This window comes from Xyrauchen texanus, chromosome 40, assembly GCF_025860055.1.
Source record: "Xyrauchen texanus isolate HMW12.3.18 chromosome 40, RBS_HiC_50CHRs, whole genome shotgun sequence".
Classification (NCBI taxonomy): domain Eukaryota; kingdom Metazoa; phylum Chordata; class Actinopteri; order Cypriniformes; family Catostomidae; genus Xyrauchen; species Xyrauchen texanus.
Window position 1 is genome coordinate 28,523,011 of NC_068315.1, and position 27,829 is coordinate 28,550,839.

General features: G+C 38.6%; 2 protein-coding genes across 2 annotated transcripts; one reads left to right on the top strand and one right to left on the bottom strand.

Moving 5' to 3' along the window:
- Nucleotides 1–2,239, top strand: si:ch211-131k2.2 (protachykinin). Its single transcript, XM_052113309.1, has 6 exons — nt 1–245; nt 458–572; nt 1,202–1,234; nt 1,672–1,722; nt 1,943–2,014; nt 2,106–2,239. The coding sequence occupies exons 1-6, from the start codon at nt 132–134 to the stop codon at nt 2,144–2,146; spliced, it is 426 nt and encodes a 141-aa protein (XP_051969269.1). The 5' UTR covers nt 1–131; the 3' UTR covers nt 2,147–2,239.
- LOC127633929 (histone acetyltransferase KAT7-like) lies at nt 1,469–23,614 on the bottom strand. Its single transcript, XM_052113308.1, has 14 exons — nt 23,443–23,614; nt 22,703–22,841; nt 21,498–21,743; nt 20,995–21,077; nt 20,749–20,832; nt 20,356–20,454; nt 17,860–17,970; nt 9,030–9,221; nt 8,640–8,729; nt 8,396–8,536; nt 7,939–8,032; nt 7,408–7,554; nt 6,038–6,144; nt 1,469–2,816 (listed from the first exon to the last, which is right to left on the bottom strand). The coding sequence occupies exons 1-14, from the start codon at nt 23,455–23,457 to the stop codon at nt 2,715–2,717; spliced, it is 1,650 nt and encodes a 549-aa protein (XP_051969268.1). The 5' UTR covers nt 23,458–23,614; the 3' UTR covers nt 1,469–2,714.
- Nucleotides 23,615–27,829: the final 4,215 nt, after the last annotated feature.

A 27,829-nucleotide genomic window follows, 5' to 3' on the forward strand; every position in this document is an offset into this window, starting at 1 on the left:
TCTCCTGCTACTTGGAGAGAAAAATAAAAAATCTCTCATCTGAGAATTTTTGATTATTTTTCATTTGTTTTGGTATTTTTGAGCTCATTTTCAGATTATAATTGTATTCAACTACACTTCTTTTGTTCCATATGGAGATTTGGAAACTCACAACATTGATGTTCTCCATTCTTGCACTTGTATACGGTGTTCAAGGACTTTCTTTCACTGTAAACCGAGAGCATTGGATTTCAGATAACTGGGGGGTGAGTAATGCACTTTCCATTATTTTACATTATTATTATTATTTAGGTTGACCTTGATGATCAATAAATTCAACTGTATTTCTTTCGTCATTCTAATGCTGTTACAGAGAGAAGAGAAATTTTAACATCAGTTGTTTTTCTTCTTCTGTGACTAAAATGATATGAAATTATCTTTTAACATCAATTATCAAAATGGTTCGCTATTATTACAGGATGAACCAGTGGATGAGAGACTAGCCAGTCAAGTGGCCGGTCTTCTCAAGAGATCGAAATCTGATCAGTTCTATGGGTTGATGGGAAAACGCTCCGATAAGACAAAATCTTTTGGTAAGACTTTATCATAGTTTCATAAAAATAAAATAAAGAATTATCATTCTGGTGGTAGAAAATTTAGTAAATGTGACATACATAAAGAAATTTGAAATACACTACATATAATATGTATAAATACATTTCTTCACAAGGCATTTTTGTCATTATTTCCACTGTTGCAATAGAACAGAGTATTTACACAGTTGAGTCCAAGAAGTTTTCAAATGCTCAAAGATAAAAAAAAAAACAATTGTACAGACAATAATAATCTGTTAAAAAAATTAGAATTTTAACATGGAAATAAAAGTTTAAGGACTTCAAGAAACCTAAAACATAAATATTCCAAACTAGGAATATCAATAACTTTAAATAATAATCATATTATTCCTAATCCAATGCAAGAATATTTGTGACATTGTGTGACGTTAATTCCTTTGAACAAGAGGTAAGGTTTCTTCTCTGTTCATTTCTAAAGTTTTTTTTATATTTATTTATTATTATTAAATTAGAAAAATGCAAACATTTGAAACACACACACAAACGCATAACCTTCTTCACCAATTGTCTCAGAATATTGGACCCTACATATACTGTACGTAATAATAAAAAAAATAAAATGTGACTTATTTTCTTTTTTGCACTAGAGACCCTCCAGCCTGTGAGATTGGATCGAAGAAGTGAGTAAAGCACAACAATTGTGCTGTAAATTTACATCAGTTTAATAATACCCTTATAATGTGCACAAGTCCCATGAGATAGGAGTTATTTTTTAATATCAAGTCTACACTCAAAACAAATAAAATAATTATATATATATATATATATATATATATATATATATATATATATATATATATATTTACACAAGTTAATTGTGTACAAGACAGTTGTGTACAAAACAAGACATTTACTCAAGTTAATAACAAATTTCCACCAAATTGAATTGTGTAATCTTTAAAATTAAATAAAAACTGTTTTGTTTTTTTTGATTACTGAATTTCATGGAAAATCTCTATGAAATTAAAAAGCGTATATATTTCAAAAATACTGTATTTGTTGGTGCGTAGACCTGTTTTTGTTTCAAGTCTCTTACAATGTGCAACTTTCCTCACAGGGCATAAAGGGGATATGTTTGTGGGACTCATGGGGAAGAGATCTTTTGTAGGTAAGTCTTAATGCAATTTATTCAGACACACCTAATGTTTACTCTGCCTATATCAGCAAAACAAGGTTTTGCAGCCTGTTTAATGTCTTCAGTGCTGGTAATTCATTTAGTAAATATTTCGTTAGCAACTTAAAGTATAGTTTTTACCTGTACACTGCAAAGTATGCTTTATACTATTATGAATTATGTAGCAATAGGTAATCTGATTTTATAACTGCAGGTCCTGTAACGAGAACAATTCCAGAGACAAGTACAGCAATGGACAAATCCGCAGATTTAAACAAACAATCAGGTACAACACTGGAAGTTCAAAAATGTATTTATAGAAATTGATGAAATGAACCACAACCAACAAGTCTGAAACAATGTTCTTTTTCACACAGCAGATTTGCAGGAGGAATGGGACAAACTGCAGTACTACTGATAATGATTAAGAGAACAAAGTTTCCAATGCTGTATTACAGATTTTATGGAGACAGAGATCACTTCTGTATATCAATACAGAATTATTATTGACTGACACAATGCTATACTTATAACATTGTTGTAAGATGAGTACTTAAGCAAGTAAAAGTCTTGCCTTAGATATCAAATGTGACTTAATAAAAGGTATTATCAAAAATGACAGGTGCTTTGTGATTTAAATGGACACACTGTTACATTCATTAAAGAGAAAGAAGAATGTCTATTTAAATCTAAATGTTTTTTGTAAGGCCCCCAATATTTTGTACTATATTCTACTGATTAAAATCATTTCCACTGGGGCAAGAAAATACTTTGGCCAGTGAAATATTCTGAAATGAGTATTCAAAAAAATAAATAACACTGTATAAAACAAAAGTGAGTGATCTCAGAGTTACAAAGGGCACATCAAAAATACAAAATGACATTAACAGCTCAAGTAATTGCAAAAGACATTGAAGTTAACTGATGAAGTTAACATCATAAAAAGTCTTAAAGGCTGTGAAACATGAATACAACAAAAGAGTCCATTAGGTTCCTTTGGGAGGGGTCCATTTTAGAGAGCCGGGGTCTATTGTCTTGTTGTTGCTGCCCCTTTTGGTCTCTTTGGCCTTCCACTCATCAATCAGATCCTTTGCCATTTAGAAACAACAAAATAAAATGTACTTTTTTTAGTGATAATGTAAAAACACTACCAAATGCAGGGCAATAAATAAAATAAATAAATAAAACTATTATATTTTTCCATTATATTCTTCTCTGTGAATTAGGAATTTAAAGTCTGTTGAAGAATAGATTGTCCTAACAGCGAGCATTCATTGCACTGGTTATTAAAGCAATTGTTCACCCAAAAATGAAAATTCTCACATCATTCAACTCTCATGTCATCCCAGATTGTGTATGACTTTCTTTCTTCAGCAGTTAAAAGAATATTTCAGCTCTGTAGGTCCATAAAATGCAAGTGAATAAATGCCACATATTTAAAAGCTCCAAAAAGCAAATATAGCCATCATAAAAGTAATCCATACGATTCCAGTGATTTTAATGTCTTCTGAAGCGAAACACTGTGTAAGAAACTTTTTTTTACTAAAAATGTTCACTTCCGGCCAGCCTGTGGTTTGCACATTGACGAGGGTGGAGTTTAAACTGTCTCTAGCGTGACATAAGCACGTAAGCCTCTTCTGCATACATATTCATCCATAGATACCTTATTATTGTTGTTTCAATGGACTGCATTACTGTTTCCACACAAACACAGTTTATGCAGTGGTCTGAGCAAGGAGCTCAGTGTGAGGCATCTCATCCATTCACTTGCATTTAAACTGATTCAAAAAGCTCTCCTTGTTGACCTTTCCAGTTGACGTAACCAAACTAGCTGTATGAGGCATCCAAGTATGATTCTCTATGCGCCTCTGTTGTAAGCAACACTGCGCTTCTGTATTTTTTTGTATTTCAGGCGTCAGTTCTCGCGTGAACTTGCCAATGCGCTTATGTCACACGCAAGAGGCTTCGTGACCTCGACCTTCTTGAATTAAAAAAAAAAAAAAGTTAAACATTGATCTATTTCTCTTACACACCTAGTGTTTTGGTTCATAAGACATGAATTAATCCACTGGAGTCATGATGACTATATGTGATTTTTGGAGCTTCAAAAATGTGGCACCCATTCACATGCATTTTATGGACAAAGATCAGATATATTCTTGCAAAAATCTTTGTTTGTGTTCTGCTGAAGAGGAATGGCATGAGGGTAAATGAGAAATTCTTCATTTTTTGGGTGAACTAATCCTTTAACTCCTTTAACCCAAGAAATTCTCTCTCAGCTAATGCTGAATTATACAGGGGGACCCTCTGTATAACTTGGTCCATTATTAAATTAGTAATTTTACAAATTTTATTTAATTATTACAGTATATCATTATATTTATTTGATTTTAGCTAAAATGCACAAATTCCATGTATTCCATCAATAAATATAATGCCATAATATATGATAAATTGCAGATACTATATTGTGTATATATATATATAGAGAGAGAGAGAGAGAGAGAGAGAGAGAGAGAGAGAGAGAGAGAGAGAGAGAGAGATACAGTGCCTATAGAAGTATTTTATAGAACTTTGACTGTTTGTCAAGTTCTAGATATGGAGAAAATGAAATGTATTTATATCACTGACTGCATTTTCCAAAAACAGGTTTAAAATATGGTTATTTATTATGTTAAACAATTTGTATTGGTTTTCTAGAAAAAAAAAAAAAACTATATTGTGACATATATAGTTATCATGATATAAAATTACTCATATTGTGATATAATATTTTGGTCATATCGCCCACCCCTAAATTCTACTAATTAGTCTACATTTATATATGTATATATAAATATTTGGTTGCATAAGTATTCACCACCTTCAAGTCAGTTTTTAGTAGATGCACCTTTGGTAGCAATTAAAGCCTTAAGCCTAGGTGGATAAGTCTCGATCAACTTGGCACATCCGGACACTGCAATTTTTCCCCATTCTTCTTTGTAAAACTGCACAAGCTCTATCACGATGCTTGGAGATTGTGAGTGCACAGCCTTTTTCAAGTCCATCCACAGATTCTCAATTGGGTTGAGGCCTGGACTCTGCCACTCCAGGACATTAACATTGTTGTTTTGAAACCATTCTTGTGTAGATTTGGCGGTATGCTTGGAATCTTTCTCTTGCTGGGAAAAAAAATATTTTCCCAAGTCTCAGTTCTCTTCCAGACTGCATCAGGTTTTCCTCCAGGATTTCCCTTTCTCTTGCAACATTCATTTTACCTCTACATTTACAAGCCTTCCAGGGCCTGATGCAGAGAAGCATCCCCACTACCACCACCATGCTTCACGGTGTGGATGGTGTATTTTTTATTATGCACAGCTTTTGGTTCGTGCCAAACATAGCATCTGGTTTGATGACCAAAAGCTACATTTTGGTCTCATCAGACCATAGAATCTTCTTCCCGCTGACTTCAGAGTCTCCCACATGCCTTCTGGGAAACACTGACTGAGATGCCATTCCAGAGACAGGTGTATTTATACTAAAATCACTTGAAACACCTTGACTGTGCACAGGTGGTCACCATTTTGAGCAAATTTTAAAACCAGTTGGTTGCACAGTAATTATTTAGTTGAGCTGCATTAAAGGGGGTGAATACTTGTGCAACAAAATACGTTTTGTTTAATATTTTTTAGAAATTTTAAATAATTTAAATATGTGTATTGACTTTGATTTGAAAGTCTTTTTCTGTTGATCAGTGCCAAAAAAGCCAAATAAAGCTCACTATGACTCAATAAATAAATACACATATATATATATATATATATATATATATATATACATATATACATATACATATACATATATATATATATATATATATATATATATATATATATATATATATATATATATATATATATATATATATATATATATATATATATACACACACACACACATACATACATACATACATACATAATGTATATATAAAAATCCAATGGGGTGAATACTTTTTATAGGCACTGTACTGTACATATTCTTCGCCAGTTAGCTACTCAAACACTGGTGAGTGAAACCTGAACATTTGCCAGCCAGTGGCTAATCACTGACATTTTGGTCTCATATGCGAGTGATTTCCTCACAATGTAGACAGTTGCTGCATAGAATAAAAGACTGATATTTGGATTAAAGAATCAGTAGACATCGTTCAAATGAAGAGAATGATGCATTGGAAAATAAATATTCTTACCCAGCCAATAAAATATATAGGTTATAACATGTTTAAAAAACGAATTCAAAATCAGCACAGAGCTGATTTTCTGATTACCTGTCTCTTTAAGACCAAATGCTTCCCCTTCCAGTACTTGAGCATCTGAAGTGACTGCAGAGTACTGACGATATCCACTGGATTCACTGCGGTCTCTTGACTGATCTCTGAACAGAAATTAAACACACAGGAAGCACATTAAATCCACTTTGCTAGTAGGGCTGCAACTAACGATTATTTTGATAATCGATTAATCTAACAATTATTAGAAAGATTTTTTGACTATTCAGGCGATCATTGCAATAATTAATCATTAACTCTTAACCGACTATTCAGCTTGTTCCTCGACTTAAAGGTTATTATAAACGTGCTAACTAACATAACATAAGTACATAAATTTGTACATAAGAGTATTTTTCACTCGATTATACTTCTGCCAGTGCAGAAAAGACAAAATCTACTTCTATTCTCTAAAAGCAAGTCTAAATATCTTATATGTTGCTTCTCCGGTAAATGTATCTTGTTTTAAAGATTTTTAGATATTTTAAAATTAAATATTATATTCAACATTCTCAGATAACAATTTTTTCTTCTGCAGTATAGCTCCTAAAGTAAATGTACATAAGGAAGTTTAGATATTTATATTGGAAAACAAACCAAAAAAGACAAATCTAAAACTTTATTTTGGACTAAAACTACACTCACTCCCCTTTTTGGTCACTTCAATTAATCTTTAACTCACAAAAAACAATCTCCCTCTTCTTAATAAGCTTGAATCGGCAATTTTCTTCACGATAAGATACAAACTGTGACAAATATATTATGATTCAATACGTCGCAAGCCATCACATTATAATATAACTGCAGAAAACGTGCGTGAGGTATAAGCGTCTCCGCGCTGCACTTTATTTCACATCAAGACGTTATGAAGTGGTGGTGGCGTAGTGAGCTAAAGCACATAACTGTTAATCAGAAGGTCGCTGGTTCGATCCCCACGACCACCACCATTGTGTCCTTGAGCAAGGCACTTAACTCCAGGTTGCTCCGGGGTAGATTGTCCCTGTAAGTGCACTGTAAGTCACTTTGGATAAAAGCGTCTGCCAAATGCATAAATGTAAATGTAAAGACGTCACTGCTTCTATATTTACTTATTTAGAATTTTTGTATTACAATTCCCTCATACTTTGCAATCTACATCACCTTAATCTGTTTGGAATGCATCTGGTCTGTGAGCTGTTCTTTATTCCTCTGCTCAACCAAGTGCGAGCTGAAATGCTGTTCTCCTGTTATTGTTGACGTTGTTGATAATGTTGACTAATCGTTTCAGCCCTATTAACTTGAATGACATTTTAAAGAGGGAATCTCAGTGAGCGTGCCCACAATGTTCCCATCTGGAGCTGTGCTGATCAACAAAACTCTGCTGCTCTTACCCTTGATGGAAATCTCTTTGCCCTTGAAGTTGCACATGTAGCGCAGCAGCACCTCCTTCCAGTAGCTGCGATAACTGATGAGCCCCAAATCTGACAGAGGACGCTCAGGAGAGCCCACCTTCTCCTCAACCTTCGACAGCAGGTAACCTGAAATCAAGCAAAAGAAAATGTCTGTGAAGCAGATGTTAAGGAAATGCAGCACCCAAAGGAAAGGGCATTTCTTTTCTATTTTGAAAACACTCAAATATCTTGCTATTTAGACAGCACGAGAGGAGATAGAAACAGAGCAGTTGTGATCTTGACATGTTCATGACTAATGCTAATTATATTCAGTGATAGGGCTATATCATACAGGCCATTGATAAACAGGATACAGAGGATTCTTTGTAGACAGCCACTTGTTCACTTTAAAGTTGAAAATGTCATTACTTATAAGACATTCCAACTGCAAGAGCAGGTCTTTATAAAAAGACCTTGTTTGTACCCACCCACAAATATCGATACAGACGTAAGACACAGGTATGTACTCACTGAAATCAATCAGCATCTTGCCGTAGCCCTGCCTCATGTACTGCGGCATGGTCAGGATGCAAGACACATTGTAATTCAGGAAGGAGTTCTTTTCCTGCACAAATGAAAGCGAAAAGCAGTTTAGCCAGAGTGCTTAGCCATTCCATGTGATAAATCTCATCATCCCTCTGAAGTGTTATGATCTAGCCAATGACTTCAAAGATCTCATAAGCTAAAACTGACTACAATTGCAAATAGCTGAAAGTTTCTGAAAACTTATCATATATACATATTAGCCCCTTTGATCAGCTCTCTATATTGGCCAATCACTATATCCACCACATATTCAGAACAAAAATAACCCAATTTCAACCCAACTGCATGGTTTACATGAAAATGCAAGGTAATAAATTAACAGTTAATGCACATTTCAGGTCAAGTTTCCCAAGAGAACTCCAGCACACCATTTGACCTTTACCTTTGAGAAATAGCCCACTAGGTGACAGCCTGTGCTATCAGCTTCAGTCATGACATAAAACAGGAAAGGCTCCACATCATAGTACAGTGTTTTATGGTCCAGGAACAGCTTGGCCAACAAACACAGGTTCTGGCAATAGATCTGTTACGGCAGGGACACAATGTGCAGTTATTTATATAAAAGGCGAAATAATCAGTTAACATTTCTTTTCACAAAGCTAACCAGAAATCAGTGCATTACCCACCTTGTTCTTTTTCCCATCAACCTCAAACACAGAGATGGCACCTTTTCTGTAGACCTCATCACCAGGGGGGTGTTTCCACACACATTTGGCCTGCACAGACCACACACACACACACACAATGAGAACATGTCTAAAAAGTAGTGTTGCATGCCATAAATTTGCCATGGTAGTATCCAGTACCACAGTCTCAAAATACTGCCAGTGCCACAGTATTTTTCAAACAGTAGTATTGTAATAACGTGAAATTATTTTAAAATTAGAATAATATTATCAAAAACAACAGATGTGATAACATGCCACTACTCAATAATGTTATACATTATCTGGTATTGTACATTAAGATGTAATCATGGTATCATGACAACCTCAAAATTAAGTTGGATTTCATACCATGTGTCGGCGCAGGATGGTCTGGCTCTTCATATACTTCAGGCAAAACTCACAAACATACAGACGTCCAAGTCGAGCATACTCTTCAGGGTAGGGAGAATGGTACCAAGTGTCCAGTTCATAGCGACCAAACAAAATAGTCTTGATCATATTACTGCCCTCAGTGATATGACCCTGTAGTCGCAGTTTCTCCTACAGACAACAAAATAAAATTGTAAACATCAAATTTCTATGTACGAATAGCTAAGTTAGCCAAAACAAACAACCCTCAATGGACATGTTGGAGAAAGAATCGCCATTGGCTAGTACATTTTTGTTTTTACTCGACCAGACTTTTGACAACATGCAATTGTAATGCAACAGAAAACTAAAAAAGACATTATGAAAACAGAGAAGAGGCATCATATATATATACATATATATATATATATATATATATATATATATATATATATATATATATATATACACTCACCTAAAGGATTATTAGGAACACCATACTAATACTGTGTTTTTGACCCCCTTTCGCCTTCAGAACTGCCTTAATTCTACGTGGCATTGATTTAGAAATGTTGGCCCATATTGATAGGATAGCATCTTGCAGTTGATGGAGATTTGTGGGATGCACATCCAGGGCACGAAGCTCCCGTTCCACCACATCCCAAAGATGCTCTGTTGGGTTGAGATCTGGTGACTGTGGGGGGTCATTTTAGTACAGTGAACTCATTGTCATGTTCAAGAAACCAATTTGAAATGATTCAAGCTTTGTGACATGGTGCATTATCCTGCTGGAAGTAGCCATCAGAGGATGGGTACATGGTGGCCATAAAGGGATGGACATGGTCAGAAACAATGCTCAGGTAGGCCGTGGCATTTAAATGATGCCCAATTGGCACTAAGGGGCCTAAAGTGTGCCAAGAAAACATCCCCCACACCATTACACCACCACCACCAGCCTGCACAGTGGTAACAAGGCATGATGGATCCATGTTCTCATTCTGTTTACGCCAAATTCTGACTCTACCATCTGAATGTCTCAACAGAAATCGAGACTCATCAGACCAGGCAACATTATTCCAGTTTTCAACTGTCCAATTTTGGTGAGCTCTTGCAAATTGTAGCCTCTTTTTCCTATTTGTAGTGGAGATGAGTGGTACCCGGTGGGGTCTTCTGCTGTTGTAGCCCATCCGCCTCAAGGTTGTGCGTGTTGTGGCTTCACAAATGCTTTGCTGCATACCTCGGTTGTAACGAGTGGTTATTTCAGTCAAAGTTGCTCTTCTATCAGCTTGAATCAGTCGGCCCATTCTCCTCTGACCTCTAGCATCAACAAGGCATTTTCGCCCACAGGACTGCCACATACTGGATGTTTTTCCCTTTTCACACCATTCTTTGTAAACCCTAGAAATGGTTGTGCGTGAAAATCCCAGTAACTGAGCAGATTGTGAAATACTCAGACCAGCCCGTCTGGCACCAACAACCATGCCATGCTCAAAATTGCTTAAAATCACCTTTCTTTCCCATTCTGACATTCAGTTTGGAGTTCAGGAGATTGTCTTGACCAGGACCACACCCCTAAATGCATTGAAGCAACTGCCATGTGATTGGTTGATTAGATAATTGCATTAATGAGAAATTGAACAGGTGTTCCTAATAATCCTTTAGGTGAGTGTAATATATATATATATATATATATATATATATATATATATATATATTTATTTTAGGGCCGTCAATCGATTCAAATTTTAATCGAATTAATTACATGGTGTCCCGATTAACCACATTTAATGGCATATACAAATATTTGCTGAGAAAGCCCCTCATATAACAATAATTCAATATATAATGATTTAATAATTATATTAAAAAATTATATATAAATAATATTCAGATAATTAAAATGCATTACATTCTTGTCGCAGAAGAGTTAATCATTGATAAGGCAATACAAAAAGCGGCTTTAGAAAACAATGTATTGTTTACGACCATATTATTGAACATAAGCCAATCTTAATGCAAAGAAAACAAGTTCATAAACATTTTTAAACACCACAATACTTATATTTGAACTTTCAGTCTTTCACATTGCTTTTGAGTGACATCATGCCACTCCTGGTGCAAAAATTCAAGCAGCTCAGCTTTGTTTGATGGCTTGTGACCATCCATCTTCCTCTTGATTACATTCCAGAGGTTTTCAGTGGGGTTCAGGTCTGGAGATTGGGCTGGCCATGACAGGTTCTTGATCTGGTGGTTCTCCATCCACACCTTGATTGACATGACTGTGTGGCATGGAGCATTGTCCTGCTGGTAAATCTAATCCTCAGAGTTGTGGAACATTGTCAGAGCAGAAGGAAGCAAGTTTTCTTCCAGGATAACCTTGTATGTGGCTTGATTCATGTGTCCTTCACAAAGACGAATCTGCCCGATTCCAGCCTTGCTGAAGCACCCCCAGATCATCACTGACCCTCCACCAAATTTCACAGTGTTTTGCTTTATCCAAGATGGCGGCGCGGTAGCACGCAGCGGCCACTCCGGATCCACAATGGTGCTATTTTTGTTAAAAAAGCCTGACTTTTGCAACACATGGACATCGGAGCAACCGGTGTTCATGTCTACCATCGCCAGACACTACTGAAATATAAGACTCATGCAAAAACCAAGCTGCATGATGACCTGCAGGAGGCGCTACGCGTACTCGGCTTGCTGCGGAGACCAGGCCTCCAGCCCTCGGCGTCACCTGATGCCGGTGGCCGGGGGAGAGGACGTCGCAAGCGGTGTGCGAGAAAGCGGAATCGCGGAAAGAGGGCGGGGGTCCATGCTAGGCTAAAAACAAACCCTAGCCGGCCGGCTCTCCCGTCTATCCTGCTCTCAAATGTTTGCTCCCTGGACATTAAACTGGACTATATCCGACTCCAGCAGGCTATGCAGCGTGAGTTTAGAGACTGCTGCGTCTTTGTTTTCACGGAGACGTGGCTCAGTGACAGAGTTCCGGATGCCGCCATTCAGCTAGACGGTCTCGCCTCGTTTCGTGCCGACAGAAATACAGCTCTCTGCGGTAAGACTCGCGGTGGTGGCTTGTGTGTTTACATCAACACGGAATGGTGCAAGAACTCTATGCTAGTCTCTTGTTACTGTTCATCGCTGTTGGAGCTTGTGACTGTTAGATGCAGACCTTTTTATCTACCACAGGAATTCACCACTGTTTGCATAACCGGAATTTACATTCCCCCCAGAGCTAACGCTAAGGAAGCGCTCTGTGAACTGTATGGGTCTATGAGCGAACTGCACAACGCTCACCCCGACGGACTGTTTATTGTCGCCGAAGATTTCAACCATGCGAATCTCAAGACAGTGCTCCCTAAATTCCATCAGTATGTGGACTTTGCAACGAGAGGGGCGAATGCGCTTGATCTTGTTTACACAAACATCCCAGGCGCGTACCGGGCGGAGCCCCGCCCCCACCTTGGCTACTCAGACCACATCTCTGTTATGTTAATTCCAGCATACAGACCGCTCGTCAGATGCACAAAACCGCTTCAGAAGCAGGTGAAAACCTGGCCAGCAGGAGCCATCTCTGCTCTTCAGGACTGTTTTGAGTGTACTGACTGGCACATGTTCAGGGAGGCTGCAACATATGGCGATTCTACCAACTTGGAGGAATACACAGCATCAGTGACCAGCTACATCAGCAAGTGCATTGATGATGTCACTTTCTCCAAGTCCATCACCACACGCTCCAACCAGATGCCGTGGATGACTGCGGAGGTGCGCACGCTGCTGAGGTCCCAAGACTCCGCCTTCAGAGCAGGCGATAAGGCAGCCCTAAGAACAGCTAGGGCCAAACTGTCACGGGCAATCAGAGAGGCAAAGCGCGCACACGCCCAGAGAATCCACAGTCACTTCCAGGACAGCGGTGACACGCGGCACATGTGGCAGGGCATCCAGGCCATCACCAACTACAGGACAACATCAGTTGCCTATGACAAAGATGCCTCCCTTCCAGATGCGCTGAAAGACTTCTACGCTCGGTTTGAAGTGCAGAATGACGTGATGGCGAGGAAGACCACCCCTCCTCCCAACGACCAGGTGCTCTCTTACCACGGCAGATGTGAGGAAAACTCTACATAGTCTCAACCCACGGAAGGCTGCTGGACCAGACAACATTCCTGGCAGAGTGCTCAGAGGATGTGCAGACCAGCTAGCAGATGTTCTTACCGACATCTTCAACATCTCTCTGAGCAGCGCCGTCATTCCAACGTGCTTCAAGGCCACCACCATCATCCCCATGTCAAAGAAGTCTTCAGTGTCCTGCCTCAACGACTACCGTCCCGTCGCACTTACACCCATCATCATGAAGTGCTTCGAGAGGCTCGTCATGAGGCACATTAAGACCCAGCTGCCCCCCTCACTAGACCCACTGCAGTTTGCGTATCGTTCAAACCGTTCAACGGACGATGCCATCGCCACAACCCTCCATCTGGCCCTCACCCACCTAGACAATAAGGACTCATACGTTCGAATGCTGTTCATAGATTTCAGCTCAGCATTCAACACAATCATTCCCCAGCACCTGATTGGAAAGCTGAACCTGCTGGGCCTGGACACCTCCCTCTGCAACTGGATCCTGGACTTCCTGACTGGGAGACCTCAGTCAGTCCGGATCGGGAACAGCATCTCCACCACCACCACGCTGAGCACTGGGGCCCCCCAGGGCTGTGTGCTCAGTGCACTGCTGTTCACTCTGCTGACTCACGACTGTGCAGCAATGCACAGCTCGAACCACATCGTCAAGTTCGCCGATGACACGACCGTGGTGGGTCTCATCAGCAAGAACAACGAGTCAGCATACAGAGAGGAGGTGCAGCGGCTGACGAACTGGTGTAGAGCCAACAACCTGTCCCTGAATGTCGACAAAACAAAAGAGATGGTTGTTGACTTTAGGAGAGCACAAGGCGAACACACTCCGCTGAACATCGACTGCTCCTCTGTGGAGATCGTCAAGAGCACCAAATTCCTTGGTGTTCACCTGGCGGAGAACCTCACCTGGTCCCTCAACACCAGCTCTATCACCAAGAAAGCCCAGCAGTGTCTCTACTTTCTTCAAAGGCTGAGGAAAGCACATCTCCCAACCCCCATCCTCACTACATTCTATAGAGGGACTATTGAGAGCATCCTGAGCAGCTGCATCACTGCCTGGTTTGGGACTTGCACCGTTTTGGAGCGCAAAGCCCTGCAGAGGATAGTGAGGACAGCTGAGAAGATCATTGGGGTCTCTCTTCCCTCCATCAAAGACATTTACAAAAAACACTGTATCCACAAAGCAACCAGCATTGTGGACTGACCCCACACACCCCTCACACAAACTCTTTACCCTCCTGCCATCTGGCAAGAGGTATCAAGCATTCAGGCCCTCACGGCCAGACTGTGTAACAGCTTCTTCCCCAAGCCATCAGACTCCTTAATACTCAGAGACTGGTTTGACACACACACACGTGTCCTGAGTTGCACTTTAATTACTGTCACTTTATAACTGTCTGCTACCCCAATAACTGCTATGTGCATAGAACACTATCTCATAGTATGTTATGTTTACATTTTTAGAAACTGTCATCTTTTTGCACTACTGAGTACTGGTCGGCGCTGCACTGTGTCTATTGTCCTGTTCATTGTCAGAAATTTGTTGTACTGTCCCGTACTTTTTGCACATGTTTGCACGTGCACTTTATATAGGTATATATATATATAGGTATTTTATTTCGTTGTGTTGTCTCATGTGGTCCTGTGTTGGTCCTTTGTTGTTTTTATGTAGCACCATGGTCCTGGAAGAACGCTGTCTCGTTTTGCTGTGTACTGTACTAACTGTATATGGTTGAAATGACAATAAAAACCACTTGACTTGACTTGACACTGTGGCTTGTAAGCCTCTCCAAGTCTCCGTCTAACCATTAGACGACCAGGTGGAAGATCAGTGATGATCTGGGGGTGCTTCAAGTTAAAACATTAGTATTTTGTTATTTAAAAATGAACATGAACTTGTTTTCTTTGCATTATTTGAGGTCTGAAAACACTGCATCTTTTTTGTTATTTTGACCAGTTGTCATTTTCTGCAAATAAATGCTCCAAATGACAATATTTTTATTTGGAATTTGGAAGAAATATTGTCAGTACTTTATAGAATAAAACAACTGTTCATTTTACTCAAAAACATACCTAAATCCAGAGAAACTGATAATTTTGCAGTGGTTTCTTAATTTTTTCCAGAGCTATAGTTATATACTCATATATATATATATATATATATATATATGTGTGTGTGTGTGTGTGTATGATGTGTAGTATATGTATATACATATATATATATATATATGTATATATATATATGTATGTGTGTGTGTGTGTATGTATACATGTAAATATATTATATATATATATATATATATATATATATGATTTCACACAATATAGTTTGCAAGATTGTACATTTTACTTCCATATGTCGCTTTTGATTCTTTTAATCACATACACATTATTAGTGTGTGTACAAATTTCACATTCTAGCAATTTACAGGTGAAACTTGAAAAATTAGAATATCATGCAAAAGTTCATTAATTTCATTAATTCAACTTAAAAGGTGAAACTAATATATTATATAGACTCATTACAAGCAAAGTAAGATATTTCAAGCCTTTATTTGATATAATTTTGATAATTATGGCTTACAGCTTATGAAAACCCCAAATTCAGAATCTCAGAAAATTAGAAAATTACATGAAATCAATTAAAAAAAAGGATTTTAAATACAGAAATGTCGGCCCTCTGAAAAGTATAATCATGCATATGTACTCAGTACTTGGTTTGGGACCCTTTTGCATTAATTACTGCCTCAATGCGGCATGGCATGGATGCTATCAGCCTGTGGCACTGCTGAGGTGTTATGGAAGACCAAGATGCTTCAATAGCGGCCTTCAGCTCTTCTGCATTGTTTGGTCTCATGTCTCTCATCTTTCTCTTGGCAATGCCCCATAGATTCTCTATGGGGTTTAGGTCAGGCGAGTTTGCTGGCCAATCAAGCACAGTAATACCATGGTCATTGAACCAGGTTTTTAGTACTTTTGGCAGTGTGGGCAGGTGCCAAGTCCTGCTGGAAAATGAAGTCAGCATCTCCATAAAGCTTGTCTGCTGAAGGAAGCATGAAGTGCTCTAAAATGTCCCGGTAGACGGCTGCGTTGACTCTGGACTTAATAAAGCACAGTGGACCAACACCAGCCGATGACATGGCTCCCCAAACCAACACAGACTGTGGAAACTTCACACTGGACTTCAAGCATCTTGGATTGTGTGCCTCTCCATTCTTCCTCCAGACTCTGGGACCTTGGTTTCCAAATGAGATGCAAAATTTGCTCTCATCAGAAAAGAGGACTTTGGACCACTGAGCAACAGACCAGTTCTTTTTTTCTTTAGCCCAGGTAAGACGTTTGACATTTGAAGTCCATGTCCAGGACCCGTCTGTGTGTGGTGGCTCTTGATGCAGTAACTCCAGCCTCAGTGCACTCCTTGTGAAGCTCCCCACACATTTGAATTGCCTTTTCCTGACAATCCTCTCCAGGCTACGGTCATCCCTGCTGCTTGTGCACCTTTTTCTTCCACACTTTTCCCTTCCACTTAACTTTCTATTAATGTGCTTTGATACAGCACTTTGAGAACATCCAACTTCTTTTGCAATTACCTTTTGAGGCTTTCCCTCCTTGTGGAGGGTGTCAATGATGGTTTTCTGCACAACTGTCAGGTCAGCAGTCTTCCCCATGATTGTGAATTCAACTGAACCAGACTGAGAGACCATTTAAAGGCTCAGGAACCCTTTGCAGGTGTTTAGCTGATTAGAGTGTGACACTTTGAGCCTACAATACTGAACCTGTTCACAATATTCTAATTTTCTGAGATTCTGAATTTGGGGTTTTCATAAGCTGTAAGCCATAATCATCAAAATTATATCAAATAAAGGCTTGAAATATCTTACTTTGCTTGTAATGAGTCTATATAATATATTAGTTTCACCTTTTAAGTTGAATTACTGAAATTAATGAACTTTTGCACGATATTCTAATTTTTCGAGTTTCACCTGTATATGATGTCATGAAATTGCATTTTAAAACAGGTACAAGTGGTTTGAAATTTCATAAAAAAAATATTCACAAGGCGAACCTAATAAAAATAGATTATAATTATAATATAAAAATAATAATTTATGTGCTACTTAACAAAAACTACAAAACTACTATGCAAAAAAACACATTACAAAACCCTTGCAAAAGATGCAGCACAAGCCTATTTGTTGCACTTGTGCGATTTATATCGAGTTTGCATTTATATGTATAACAACTGCTAAATTGGTACGGTTTCTTTAAGAGAAGCATTTATGGTTGAGAGCATGCAGCGCTCATTAACGAGAGAAGTTGCACGGTTGTTCTTCCCTCATTCGTGCAATGTATGATTAGAAATAATGTTTCTTATCTTATCACTAACTGTTATAATAATATATATAATATATATTTGTAAAATACAGGAACTGTATAAGTCTTTAAGAGTCAAATTCAGGCAACTGGATGATGTGAGGAAAGAAGTCAGGTATTTCCAGGAACAAATTCAAAATTCAAGCACATTTCTTAAAATCAAGCAAAGTCAGAATCTTTATAAATACTGAAAATAAGATTGTAATGAGTGTGTGACTTTTTTTTACTATATACAAATGTTTTTGTTTTGTAAAATATGTCCATCAGGACGTGTTCTGCAAATTCAAGATTGAGTAAAGAGAGGCATGTCTGTTCATACCAGATCCTCTGATGCACGGGACTGCGCTTTTCTGAAGAGTTCCAGATCATATTCGCTGGTGATGTTCTCCAGGAGTGGTTCGCGAGTGGTCCCATGTGTCTGTCTGTGCTCCTTATACAACAAAGAAAAATAAACGTTGGCACATGAATTCAAACTAAATCACCTAGCACAACTAACTTCAAGCTAATTTAGTCTACTGTGACTGTAATAATATTTATATTTAGTGCATAGTAAGATGTGCTAAATATAAGTATTACTAGAGTCACAGCAGACACCACATTTGATTTCACGCAAATAAAAACAAAGCTGTGAAGAATATTCCTACAGAACCGTTCAATATTTTGCACAGTTGTATACATAGATAAAACACTGAAAGTAGCTCACTACAAATTTCTGGAGAACAAAAACTCACCAGTCCCTTCATTACTGTACTAAATCATAAAATGACCATAATATGTCATTAAAGAATTATGAAACATGCCAAGTTGAAATACTGGCTTCTCCAATAGCAATGCTACAGCCTATATTCTACTTAGAATTTTCCATTCCGGGCCGGAAATTACACCCACTGTCCACTCACCAATAGTATTTATACACCGCCGGTTTGCAGATTTGAACAAGTTTGCAGGCAAACAACACTGCGTGCTGCAGCCATGGAAGCCAGCAAACCATCTGAATCAGAGATAACAGATTCCACCCGACCTAAAAAGCCTCACCATCTATCTAAAAACCACCATGACCAGAGGTATAGTAAAACAAGGATAAATACTAAAGATGCTTTTGGAAGATGGAGACAGCTTAAAGCCCAGAAATCATTTAAAACGGATGCAGAGTTGGCTAAATTGCACGTCAACATTCTGGCAACCCACATGAGCTTAGAGTCTGGGGCAGGGCAGACAACTCTCCAATATTTTGAATTTGGATTGCAGTTCCCATTTCAAACACTTGTTGTCAATCTTTCATATAGTACCTTTAAAGCATTGTTTTCATTTGCATCAAACTAAATGCAGTGCTGTGAAAAAGTATTTGTCCGTTTACTGATTTCTTCTATTTTTGAGTATTTTTCATACTAAATTGTTTTAGATCTTCAGGTGAGATAACATAAAGGCAACCTGGGCAAACACAAAATACAGTTTTTAAATATAAATATTTTTTATTAAAGCAAAAAAGTTATCCAACACCTATATCACACATATGAAATCTAACTGCTCCCTTAAACTTAATAGCTGGTTGTGCCACTTTAGCAGCAACAACTGCAACGAAACGCTTCCAATAACTGGAGCTCGGTCTTTCACAACGCTGTGGTGGAATTATGGCCCACTCTTCTTTGCAGTACTGCTTTAGGTCAGCCATATTGGAGGATATTTAAGCATGAATTGCACGTTTAAGCTCCTGCCACAGCATTTCAATCGGGTTCAAGTCAGGACTTTGACTAGGCCACTCCAAAACTTTAATTTAGCTTTTTTGAACCATTCAGAGATAGATTTACTCCTATGCTTTGGATCAACATCTTGCTGCATAATCCAGTTGTGCTTTATTTACACTAGATATAACGGGACCCCTGTCTTCCAAACAGGTCCACTTTTGACACATCAGTCCACAGAACATTCTCCCAAAAGGTTTGAGAATCATCAAGGTGTGTTTTGGCAAAATTCACACAAGCCTTTATGTTCTTCTGGGTTAGCAGTGGTATTCACTTCGCCACTCTTCCATGGATGGCATATTTTCCCAGTATTTTCCTGATAGTGGAGACATGAAAAGTGACCTTTATTGATGCGAGAGCGGCCTGCAGTTCCTTGGATGATGTCCTTGGCTTTATTGTGACTACCTGTTGTGGAATTTTGGAAGGTCAGCCACTTCTGGAAGATTACCTACTGTGTAATAATGGTTCTCACTGTGGTTCTTTGGAATCCCAGATCCTTTGAAAAAGCTTTGTAACCATTCCCAGACTAATGTATTTCCATCACCTTTTTCCTCATAATTTCTGGAATTTCTTTCAACCTAATAATGTGCTACTGGGTGAGACATTTTAGCAAACTTCATGTTGCAGAAAAAGCTGTATTTAGATGTCTATTTGATTGAACAGGGCTGGCAGTAATCAGGCTTGGGTGTGTCTAGTCCAGTGGAACCACATTATGAATGTAGTTTCATAGATTTGAGTATTTAGTAACTATGGGGCACATACTTTTTCCACACGGGTCTAGTTGGTATTAGATAACTTTTAATAATAAAAAGTTAAATAATTTAAAAAAAAGTTAAAATAAAATTAGCATTTAAAAACTGTATTTTGTGTTTACTCTGATTGCTTTTGTTTTATGTTAGATTTAGTTTGAATAGTTGAAAAAATGTGTATGAGATATACACAAAAACAGAAGAAATCAGGATGGGGCCAAATACTTTTTCAACTGTATGGGGTCTTTTTAATATATAGTTACTTATAAATAGATAATATATGAAAAAAAAACAAGATTTTAAAACACGAGGGAGCAAACTCACCATGTACTTTTCTTTTAGGTCTTTGGTTAGGCCAGAATCCCTCCTCTTCCTCATCTCTATGACCTTCTCCTTATAACGAACCTGTCTTGGTGTTGGAGCCTGTGGAGAAGCCATGCAAATTAGTACAAGGTTCCAATTTACTAACAGCTATAAAGAGACCGAGTGTCTCTTCCAGATAAAGTTCTTCCTGCACTGACCATAAATAATATACCAAACTCCACTGTAGGTACCAGCTACCAAACACTTACAGCTCTAAAGGCATCATGCTGCTGACACTGGGTCTTTACACAATGGAATGCTTGTTTATTTTAAGTATAAAAGCATGAATGCACTTAGAGACATTAACACACTTATATGATGTTTATGTAGAATGGAAAGCTGTTTGGTGAGCACCTGATGTCGAGTAGCATGTCTGTTCTCCTCGTTTTGCCCCTGACTGCGCTCTTCCTCTTGTTTTTCACGCTCAACGGCTTTCACCTAATCAAAATGACAAGCAGTCAAAGAAAAACAACAGAGAAAAAGCTGTGCAGAACAATGCAGAAAGATAAATCTAACATGCTCATGATGGATGATTATTTCAATACTTCTTAACTGAATGGCTCTCAGGTTAACAGAGCAAAATAAATTACATTAACACACCTTGCACTCATCTGCTGAGAGGTTATGGTAAAGAGGACAGCCAGATATCGAGAAATGACGTTCATGCTTCCCGGTTAAATGTCCTATAGAAAGAGGCCAAGTATAGATAGACAATATAAATGAATAGCTTTTAGCATTCGGTTTAAATCTGACTATGAATGATACAGGAAAAAACAACATTTTAAACATGGAAAAGCTTCACCCACTAATTTGTTTTGTTTTGTTCAGATACCAAAATCATTCTTTCCACATATGGCGACCTGCTCCTTGTAAAATAAAACAGCTTTTATTAAGCTACTGCTATGACTTTATATCATGTTAGTGTACAGGATTTAAAAATATATTTCAAAAGTACTGCTCATTTCTTTGTATGATGCTCCTTAAATGATTTAATAATATTTTGAAGAACAGTGATTGTTTTTACAATTAGATCCTTCTAACAATTTGCAGTGAATTCTATTATTAATCAGTGGCAAAAGGAAATTAATTGGAAGAGCAATTACCTAGAGAATTACACCCAGGTGTGGGGCACTTCATATTGAAGTTGTAGCTCTCATGGAAACGCCGCCGTTTTGGCCGATGAGAGGGATCACTGCCAGAGTCTTTCTGTTCTTTAGTCATGCTCTCATCATGGGATGCGTTGGGGCTGGATATGTCAATGTCTGATTCAGATGAGGGGGCATTTCCCGTGGGTGTCCTGGGGGGAGACTCATCTCTCTCTGCTGCTTGCTTCACATCTGGTGGGGCATCTAGAAAGGAACAGGATTTACTTGAATTTCTCTTTCACTTTTCAAATGTTCCTCAGTGTTAAAATCCCTTCTCCTATCCCAGTTTAATATGCACAGACAACTGTTAGCCATTCATAGGTACATTTTCTCAAAAACTGTAAGCACTGTGTCTCTATGCATTATGAAAATACTGCATCGTTGTTTTCCTCGCTCCCAGTTTTTTGTGCAATACACACAAGGTCAGAGAGCAGAATGTGGGCGGTCCGTGGACATGCCATCTGAGTCTGAAACTAATAATGTGCCATTTAACATACCGTCAGAGATCCAAATCAATCAATCAATAAGATCACTGTTTCCTCTAAGCTGAGTTCTGATGTTGCTTCTGCGCAGATGGCAAATAAGAGATTTTCTTGAATTAAATTTTAATGCATACTCAGTGTTTCAACTAGATTGATTCCATACAATTTTCATTTTCAAGTACTGACCACAAGCTTGAGAAAAATATTGTGTGTAAAGTAAACGATGTGAAAATACACATTACTGAGTCGTGAAACAACACATAAACATACAGCATTTATCACGGGGCATGAGCGCTATTGGTGATGCACTAATGCAGCCTAAAAGATATGACACTGCCTCTATTATGTTGTATATATTAATCAAGCAACAATAGTGAAAAGAATGCCACAGACTCCTCTTTATTTATTTGTTATAATTAGCCTATTACACCGATCAGCCACAATATTAAAACCACCTGCCTAATGTTGTGTATGTCCCCCTCGTGCCATCAAAACAGCACCAACCCACATCTCATAATATCATTTTTGAGATTATCTGAGTTACCATAGACTTTGTCACAGTCTGGCCATTCTCTGTTGACCTCTCTCATTATCCACAGAACTGCCGCCCAATGAAAATAGGTTTTGCTCAGCAAGAACAAAAGTTAGAGAGAACACTGCCTCAGCTGTGTCTGTTTATACCTTGTGAGCTCTGGCTCATGCGCAGTGATGCTCGGGTCATGCGGGTGTTATTGCGCTGGTTGGCTTCACTGTCGGTCTTCTCATGATCCCCGGAGTCATCAGAATCAGCAGTCCCATCGGAACTACTGCCCCCTGTTCTCTAACAATAGGGATATACGCAGTTATATCACAATGCACATGTAAGTAGAGCAGAGTAATGATAATACAGTAGCCAGCAAAGATCCCATTTCGAAATCTACAAAGCTTCACCGACATGATAGACAAATGTACACTGCCAACGCAATATAATGAACATTATATACTAATGTTTACACATTACAGACACCCATTAAATACGTAAATTGCACGTTGTCATGTGCACACGCAGAGCAGCAACGCTTGTTTACATCTGTGTGTCCTCTCAGGTCAGTTTGCATAATAGAATAAATGGCTGAGGCAACAACACAGGATATACAAACAAACATGTTGCTCTCATATAGCCTCAGTTATGTTTTCATGTTACGCGCTGCCTTTATTTCCATTCAACAATCCAGTTTTAATTTGCAGTTTAAAACAATGCATTTCGAAACCATGTCGACTACTTTCGACTCACTTGTTATAAAAGATTAGCAGCCAAAAATAGACCAAAACGTGTTCATTTAATATTTGAGTCCAGAAATGAAGAAAACCACTGAGTTTAGCTCAGCTAGCTCGCGCTGAGACGGTTAAGCCACTGACCCAATTCTCGCATTTTCTCTCACCTTTTTCCGCGGCATGTTTCCTCTACAGCCTCAGTCCTTCACGTAAAGATAAACTCGCGCTTTGTCAAACAGATACGTTTGTTTTAAGTTGTCTGATATAATACAGAAATGGTGTGTTGAAACGTTTGTTTGTTTATGTGTGTTATCGTCAATTGTTCGCTCTCGCACCACGCTGAACTACAGCGGAAGTGACGCAGGCAACGGCAAACATGGCGGATTCAAAGTCGAGCCCCTCACCTAGGTTGAGCCTTCAAAATTAGTAAAACAAAACGTGAATGCGGAACACTGGCTTGGTGACCAGAAGCCGTTCTTTTCGAGTGGATGTCCGTGGGCGAGATGCTTCAGTACACTGAATAAATTACGCTTGATGAATTGTCTGATAATCTTCAACATGTTTTACACTTTATAATACTTTTGGAGTGAACCAAGTTGATAGTTACGCTCTCATATGGTAGAGACGCTTACTATGTGTTTAAGTATTTTGAATGAATCTCTGGTGTCGGTTCGCCCACGGACATCCGTGGCCAGAGATCTTTTATGTTATATCATCATAGATTCTTCTGAAATCAACAAGAGGCGAGTTTGTAACGTTCAATCAAATAGCGTTTTACGAATATGACAAAATGTGAGTAAATGGCCATCCACGATCATCCTAATATAATAATATATACTATTCCAATAAAAACCAAAGTTAAATATTTAGGTATCTGGTTATCTAAGAATGTTGATCATTTAGAAAAATTTGCTAAATATTATTATTTTTATTTTTTTTACATTTCTTTGGAGAAACGTAGATTAATTATGAATACTTGGCTGCAGAGAGACATAAGGATATCTGGAATAATTCTATTGACAAAAGTATCTAGAGTCTTTCTAGAATTATTTATCACTAGCAGTTTCTGCTAAAAAGTTCAAGGCAATTAATAAATTCAATTTTGATTTTATATGGGGAAAAAAGCATTATATGTGTAAAAGTTATATGATTAAAGATTATAAAGAAGGTGGACTTAAAATGGTCGACTTTGACATTATGAATGAGGTGCTCAAACTTAAATGGTTACAATCATTCCTCATACTGGTTTGATATTCCTGCAACCTTATTAAAAAATGTGGTGTATAAGTTTTCTATTACAATGTGACTTTGAGCTTTCTAAACTCCCTGTGAAGCTCTCTGCTTTTCACCAACAAGGCGCATACTATTATCCTGGAAATTCATTTTAAAACTTAACTTTAGCCCATGTGCCATGTCAATCTGGAATAACAGATGTATATTAGTGAACAGAAAAGCTTTGTTTATTGATGAATTGTGGCATAAAGGCATATGGTCAGTAAAATGTCATGGATAACTTTGGTAATATATTGAATAGTAATTTTAGTTGTAAATACAATCTAAATTGTTCTTCTAAATTTTTTGACAAAATTATTAAAAGTATCCCAATTCCAGTGATGAATTTAGTAAAAGAACAATTAAAGTACTCAGTGGCAATACATAAAATATATGATTTTATAAAAAAATGTTTTATAGTGACATGGCATCATACTCCCCAAAATAAAAAATAAAAATCATAAATCTCATATAGTAAACTTATATAGAACTTATATTTTCCAACAATTTGAGAGGAAAGCAGTGATTGAAATTAGTAGTAAATTCTTCTCTTTTCCTGTTGCCCCCAAGTGTAAAGATGTGCACTTAAAAATTATGAATCATATATATATACCCAGCCAAATAATTTTTAAAAATAAGATTTAATGTTGGGGATTCAAATCTATTTCAAATATGCTAGATGGATGTAGAAATGGTTGAACACTTGTTTTTTCAGTGTAATTTGGTGCATAAGCGATATGAAAATTGAGCTGTATTCTCAGTCTTTGTTTGCAAAGGCAGATTATTCATCTTACTTATACCATACCCATGACCACAGAGGTCGTTCCCAAGACTCCGCTCATGTTCACGACCACAGAGGTCGTTTCCAAGTCTCTGCCCATGTTCACGACCAAGGAGGTTTTTCCAAGTCTCTGCCCATGTACACGACCACAGAGGTCGTTTCCAAGTCTCTGCCCATGTTCACGACCAAGGAGGTTTTTCCAAGTCTCTGCCCATGTACACGACCACAGAGGTCGTTTCCAAGTCTCTGACCATGTTCACGACCACGGAGGTCGTTTCCAAGTCTCTGACCATGTTCACGACCACGGAGGTCATTTCCGAGTCTCAGTCCTTGCCGCTGACCACAGAGGTCATTTCAGAGTCTTTGTCTACGCCAGAGTCCGCTCCAGGCTATGTCACAGCCACGCTAGAGTCCGCTACAGGCTATGTCACAGCCACGCTAGAGTCCGCTCCAAGCTATGTCACAGCCACGCCAGAGTCCGCTCCAGGCAATGTCACAGCCACGCCAGAGTCTGCTCCAGGCAATGTCACAGCCACGCCAGAGTCTGCTCCAGGAAATATCACAGCCATGCCAGAGTCCACTCCAGGCAATGTCACAGCCACGCCAGACTCCGCTCCAGGCAATGTCACAGCCACGCCAGAGTCCGCTCCAGGCCAAGTCACAAGCAAACCTCTGTTCACCAGTCCAGGCCCGCCTCTGCTCCACGGTCCAGGCCCACCTCCATCCCTACGACTCCACCTTGACTCCACCCCTCGAGCCTGTCAGTCTTGTGCCTTTTTGTGGCGGAACGACATGCCCCTCCATCTCGTCATCATCACCCGCCTCTTAGGGATGTCCTACAGCCAGGTTCACAACAGAAGTGGGCTGCAAAGAGGAGAGGTGCGATTTCATTAACCTTATATGTCCAGGGGATGATGAGGCACACCTGATGTGAGTGGACCCTCACCGCTGCCATTAAAACACAAGTAATGAAGAGGTGGCTTCTATCTGCTGGTGTGCACACACTGGTGGCCCCGTAGGTCCATGAGCAGATCAGGGAGGGTACAGGCCAAGTATGATGCGCCACTTGGCTCACTTCCTGGACACCCAGCACGAGTTAGATCTGTTGATGGGGGTGACTAGGATGCAGGGCCGCCTTTCCCCTCACACACCGCAGCCCTTGGGAAGACAGGCCTCCAGAGAAGCCTCCGCCCCACAAGTAAACACAGCTGTTGTTGCAGCTTACGTGTGTATGATTTTGTGAGGACATATATCAATCACTACTTTAGTGTGTTACTGAAAGATAATAAACTGCAAAAAAGTCATGAAGACAAAGAGAGCGCAAACAAAACCAGTGCACTGATTCACCCAGATGCTGTTGAGATTTAATATCTCTCCACATTGCCCTCACTAAGAGCCTTCCGGAATCTTTTCGAATGCCGCCAACCTGCCCAATTCAGTGAACCATTCTTGAAATGAGGGAGCGCCAGTTGACTTCCATCCTCTAAGAATTATTTGTCTGCTAATCATTACACTGGTTTGGACCCAGCTTCTTGTATATTTGTCACCTACTTTAATAACCGCCCCATCACCCAATATACATTTGAGTATCTAAAACCTCACAAATAATATTCTGGATTCTTAAACAGAATTCTTGAATCTTAGCGCAGCGATCAGGTTCTGATCATTTGCTACTGACCACATATTATTTATAAAACGTCTAATATTATCAGAAGAACTACAACCACAAACAAATCCCTCTTGATCTTTATGTATAATAGATGTTATTACTCTGCTTAGCCAGAATTTTAGACAATATGTTTATATCTAACTGGATCAGGGAAATTGGATGATAACTTTTGCATTCAATTGGGTATTTATCCTTTTAAGAATGAGACATATCAGGGCTTGCATCATGGTTGGCGGTAGTTCACCCTTATTTAATGATTCTGCTGCAAAACCACCTGGCCCTGTTGGCAAGGATATAATTACCTCAACATGTTCCTCCAAAGTAATATCTGAGTCAAGAAAGTCTTTTTGATCACTTGTCAATTTAGGAAGTTGTAATGGCTCTACGAAGTAGCAAATATTCTTATCGGTAGACATAGATGTGGAGCAGAAAAGATCAAAATATAATTTTTTAAAGCCTTTATTAATATCTGTGGCAAATAAATATATTACCTCCAGCAGACTTCACTGAAGGAATGGTGGAAGAAAACTCTCTCTGTTTTAAGTATCTGGCAAGTATCCCTACTATGTCCCCCGACTCAAAGTATGTCTGTCTTGCCCTGATTAACCAAAACTCTACCTTCTGTGACTATAAATATTATTGCACCAATACTTTAGCTGAGTCAATGCTCTAAGTCCATTGGGTGACATTCAGCGCTTCAGCTCTATTTCAGGTCTTTTAATACTCTTTTCCATTTTTACGAATTCCTGTGCTTTGATCTTTTTTATGAATGAGGCATATTGTATGATCTGCCCCCTAAGAACTACCTTAATTGCCTCCTATGCCACACCAT